The sequence below is a fragment of the Grammomys surdaster genome, unplaced genomic scaffold (genome assembly GCF_004785775.1).
Source record: "Grammomys surdaster isolate TR1022 unplaced genomic scaffold, NIH_TR_1.0 91092, whole genome shotgun sequence".
Taxonomy (NCBI): Eukaryota; Metazoa; Chordata; class Mammalia; order Rodentia; family Muridae; genus Grammomys; species Grammomys surdaster.
This window is the reverse complement of record NW_021607711.1, coordinates 695-5,841: the sequence shown is the minus strand read 5'-3', so window position 1 is coordinate 5,841 and position 5,147 is coordinate 695. Positions and strand designations below refer to the sequence as shown.

The 5,147-nt window shown below is 37.4% G+C and overlaps 1 gene segment (V, D, J or C); it reads left to right on the top strand.

The window, feature by feature from the left end:
• Window positions 1-3,169: 3,169 nt before the first annotated feature.
• Window positions 3,170-3,704, top strand: LOC114635314. The segment is given in 2 exon segments: window positions 3,170-3,258; window positions 3,382-3,704. Coding segments are annotated over 2 exon segments (408 nt in total).
• Window positions 3,705-5,147: the final 1,443 nt, after the last annotated feature.

Here is a 5,147-nt window from a genome sequence, read left to right as displayed (position 1 = left end):
CCATTCACATATTGTAGTCCAGTACAAAGCTGTTGTGCAGTTGCTGAATTACATACTACTATTACCTGTATGAATGGGGCTTGTTAGCATTCTAAAGATTTTTCCAAAGTTGAGAACATTAAAGAACATAGGAGGAAATATAATCTGTAAATCTAAGAAAAAAAAACTTGACATAATGTAGCTGACATCCAATAACTCCAGCTTGATCTCAAAGGATCATGATAGAAAGTGAAAAGATTATCAGGGTATAACATTCCATTAACTATTGAGAAGTCTCTTTTCTCCATTTTGTTTCTATCTTAAATAGTGCTAATGGTACGAATGTGTGCAAACGTTTTTTTTTTTTCCTGGGTTTTATATTTTCTTCTTTTGGAGACTCTCTGCAGCTTCATGAGATACTCTTATTTACAACACTTCTACATTTAGGACCATGATGGAACTTTCAGTGAACCAATATGAATGTCAACTTCAGATCTCTGAAGTATCTTGTCAGTGTTGTTGGAAGGGTCTGAAGGCTGATACTTTCCCAACAGTATATAAGTAGCACCTTATCCTTTGACCTTCCAGTGCACTTTAGTCATTTAGATATAGACCACAATCTAGGGAACTGGCCCACCATATTAAAGTTAGGCAAGCCTTCTTATAAGTGATGTACTGTTCCTTTGAATATTCTCATCATTTCACATATTTCTATGCATAATAAATTGTGGGTGTCATAGAAGTTCAACAAAAAGTTCAGGAGTTAGAGTGTTATTTGCTATAAGACAATGAAGGGTGCTGGAAAACTGGTTTCCAGAGGAGTGTGAAAAAGGACTGATTTAGAGTGGTGAGAGACTCACCAAGTCCTATACATTTTATCATGCCTTGTATTCAACAATAACTGGAGAATGTACTGAAAATACAACTTCATGAATGAGGTGAAGAACTTATGCACTGTGTCAATCCATCTGTAAAGCAGATGTGTTGCAGATGAAGTCAAACTTTCCATGTAATAAGAGAGGAAATAGTTTTGTTTTTTGAGTGCCTCAGGTGTGGGAAAGGTGTATTAGTCAGAGACTGTTGTCATTCAGCAGCATTGTTGACCTGGGTAGTAAAGAAATCACCTCTGCCTGTTTGTAGAGATATACATCCCATAAAATTACCATGTTTGTAAGTGTTCTATTTATACATTTTATACATTTATAAAATTATGAAATAAGTTAACATTTTGATTGACTATGTTTATTGGCATGAATTTATTGCTTAATCAAAGCATGCATATATGGTGTTGGTGCACAAAGTATATTCATATTAGTGGATAGATTTAGGGATATATGCAACCTTTTTAACTCTGTTGCACATTAATATATCTTTGATATATATATGAATGGAAACACAATGATTATATAGTTCAGAGTCATGCTGGTCATTAATTTTTTCATATCAAACAGTAGCTTAACTTATCTACCTGTCCATTCTTTCTGACACCTCTTCTGTGTTCATCATCATCTTCAGGCCATGAGTGGGTATCAGTCTCACCCTGGAAAATTTCTATCTCCTATAGAATACTTGTCTGAACATGTAAAATTTTTACCATTCAAATTCTTGGAAACTCACTATAAGTCTTGACTTTACTATGGCTATATTTCCCATGTATAAATTCTACTTTTATTTCCTTATACGCTACTGCTACCACACAGCTAGTGCTCCTCTGTCCTAAACTAAGACTAAGATATTTGTACACTTAATATCTAGAAAGATATGGTGGCCATAGCATATATAAGTTTGGGATGCATTGTTCTTTTAAAAACATGTATAATTATTTCTGAGAGAATACTCATATTCATTGCATACAATAACTTCTGTTCAGAGGAGAATAAAGTCAGGTGCAATAATCTGAAATCTCAAAGACACACTGGAGAAGTGAGCTCATATGCATAGAATGGAGAGAAAACCCATGAGCTAGTCTGGCTTTGATGCAAATAGTTCTTGAGTAGCTGAGCTGTCATAAATAAGTAAAATGGGTTTTTTACCTGGATAGCTGGGTTATATATGAGAGTTCCTGTCTTTATTTACAAAGCACACCTTCTAATATTGTTCTGTTACTCTTCTGGGAGCCGTTGTGGGCATGAAGCTGCAAGGCTAGTTGTGGAGGTCAGTCCAAACAGATACATATAAAAAAGGCTCCCATACCCAAGGCTCAGGGAACAATTGGGAAAGGAAATAGAAAGATTTATAGAGATAGAGGATTAGGAAGTTTGCTGTGAGCTTGAGACTGCTAGTAAAAACAGAAACCATAAAGTCTCAAACTCATGATTAATCAAATGTGAGTTGAATAAGAAAGACATCAATGAGCATGAGAAACAGGATGGGCAAATGCCCAGGAGGCTTTACTTCTAAAGAAAAAAATTATGGAAAAGGAACTAAAGATGGCAGCAGAAAAGGTACTTCTCCCTTGGGAAGAACATGCCAATTGATTTTACAGGGTGGAAAGATCAGCCCTGAAAACATACATACCAGTAGTATTATACAGACTTAACAAGTTATATTTAGGAATATGTGTGTGTGTACAAATACATATGTGCGTGCAAAAACAATTAATGACAAAAGAAGTCATGAATTTGAAAGAGAACAGGGATATGTATTTGGTGGGATTTCAAAGGATGAAAGGTATGGGGACAATGTAGTAACTAAGAAGCAGAGGGAGGGGATATGTAAGAGGGAGATATGGAAGGGAAACCAAGAAGGGATAACATTTGAAATGTACATACACAAAATATCCAATAAAAAATTCAGTTTCACAAAGAGAGAAAAAAAAATCACAGAAGAATCCGCCTGGCCTCTATAACGTTTACACCTACCTTTGAAAGTCAATGGAACCATTTATGTTCTGTCTGTAATGGTATCATATCTTAAATACCCTGGTGTGGAGGAAAACATAACAAGGAATTTCTAAATGGTGCATGATAGAAGTCAAAATAAGGTACAATTCATAAACAGTTGCTGACATTTGTTTTTCAAAGAGAAGCATATTCCCTACTAATAAACCTGTACTGAATCTGAATTGGAGATAACCACAGACCTGTAATGAGCTAATGACTTTATGAGTCCTGTGTGCCTCCCCTTGCTAATTTGCATGTACTCAAATCACAGTCAATTGCTCTGAGGGCTTCTTCATAGTCAGGTCTCACCCTATGCTGGAGACAGCCTCACACAGATCACACACAGACATGAGTGTGCCCACTCAGCTCCTGGGGTTGCTGCTGCTGTGGCTTACAGGTAAGGAAGACAACACTGGAAATTTATTCAGCTGTGTGTAGTTAATGCTGCTTAGTTTCAGTAAAAATCCTCTTGCAAGAGAATTAAATATGTGGAGATTTGCTTTCAATTTTTCAATCTTAGATGCCAGATGTGACATCCAGATGACCCAGTCTCCAGCCTCCATGTCTGCATCTGTGGGAGAAAGTATTACCATCACATGCCAAGCAAGTGAAAACGTTTACAGTTATTTAGCATGGTATCAGCAGAAACCAGGAAAATCTCCTCAGCTCCTTATCTATAATGCAAACAGCTTGGCAGATGGTGTGCCATCGAGGTTCAGTGGCAGTGGATCTGGCACACAGTATTCTTTAAAGATCAACAGCCTGCAGCCTGAAGATGTTGCAACTTACTACTGTCAACATTTTTATGGTAATCCTCCCACAGTGATTCAAGCCTTGACATAAACCACCCAGGGAAGCAGAAGTGAGAGCACAGGCTGTCCCAACTGCTCCTTATGATGTCTCCAGCTGCTCAGCTGCTGAGAGTGTTTCTAATTGCTAGGGCTTAAATGTCAATACTGTATTTTTATACAGAGTTCTGAGAAACTTTCCCATGTCCTAAATCCCTGCCGATTTACCCAGACCTAGAATCAAAACAAGGAAATGCTTCTCATGACTCATAAAAAATAGAAAAAACAACAACAAAAACAACCACAAACTATTCCTGATTAGCAGAGTTATGGCAACAATTAGGATTCAATTAAGAAGTTTGTCAACACACACACACACACACAAACACAGTTGGTGGTATTTTTCCAAGAAAATTTTTATCTATTTATAGGATTAATGTCCTGAAGTCTGGAGAGATGGTTTATTGATTAATAACACTGGCTGTTCTTCCATAGGATCTGGATTTGAGTCCAAACCCTCACCTGATTCCTAGCTCTGATAACTCCAACTCAAGAAAATTATAACCTCTTTTCCTGCATTTAAGTGACAGAAATTCTGCCAATGTCCAGGTAGGTAAGCACACTGCCAAGAGGTGAGGAAGCAAACTCAGTTTAACTTGACTTCTTCAACCTGGATCAGACTTGGCAAGGCTCAAGCAGTGTATTCCCAGGAGATTTAAATGCAATATAGTTTGGGAAAAAAGTTTCCTGGTGTAATAAAATCCCTGTTAAACAAAAAAGTGTAATTACTCAGAAACATATTCCAGGGTTTATGTCATTTCTTCGAAGAAGATGAGATTTAGAGATAGGTAATCTCTACTTTCTTAGAGCTGAAGAAAGGGTCTGGCATGTTCCTGGTCATACAGATATGGATGTCATTTGTGCTATTATTCACCTGGTTGTTAAAGCTTGGGAGGGCCTCTGGCTATAGAGATAATGTATGAGTCTCACAGAACATCTATTCTATTTTTCTCTCCCTGGAAGATCAACATCCCCAAATTCAGTTTCTTCCTCTATCCACATTACTTCACTGAGTCTATGGACCATATCTTAGTTGTCATTTATTAATGGGTTAATTTTCTATTGCTGTGATAAGACATCATGGCCAAGGCAATTTATCAAAAAAAAAAAAAGATTTTAATTGGGGAGCTCTTAGTTCCAGAGGATTAGTCCAGGACTAATATGATGGGAAGTATGGTAGCAGGCAGGCTGGCAATGACCTGATCAACTAACAGCTTAAATCTTCATCTGAAAGGATAGACACAGAAATAGGAGACACTGAAAGGCAGAGAGGTAACTGGGAGTGGCTTGGGTTATGAAACCTCAAACCTACCTTCTGTGACAAACCTCCAGCAAGGCCACACTATTTTCTCAAATAGTCCAAGGACTGTGAACCAAGCATGCAAATGTGTGAACCTTTGGAGGAAATTCTCATTCAACCCAAAGTACCTCAGATTTT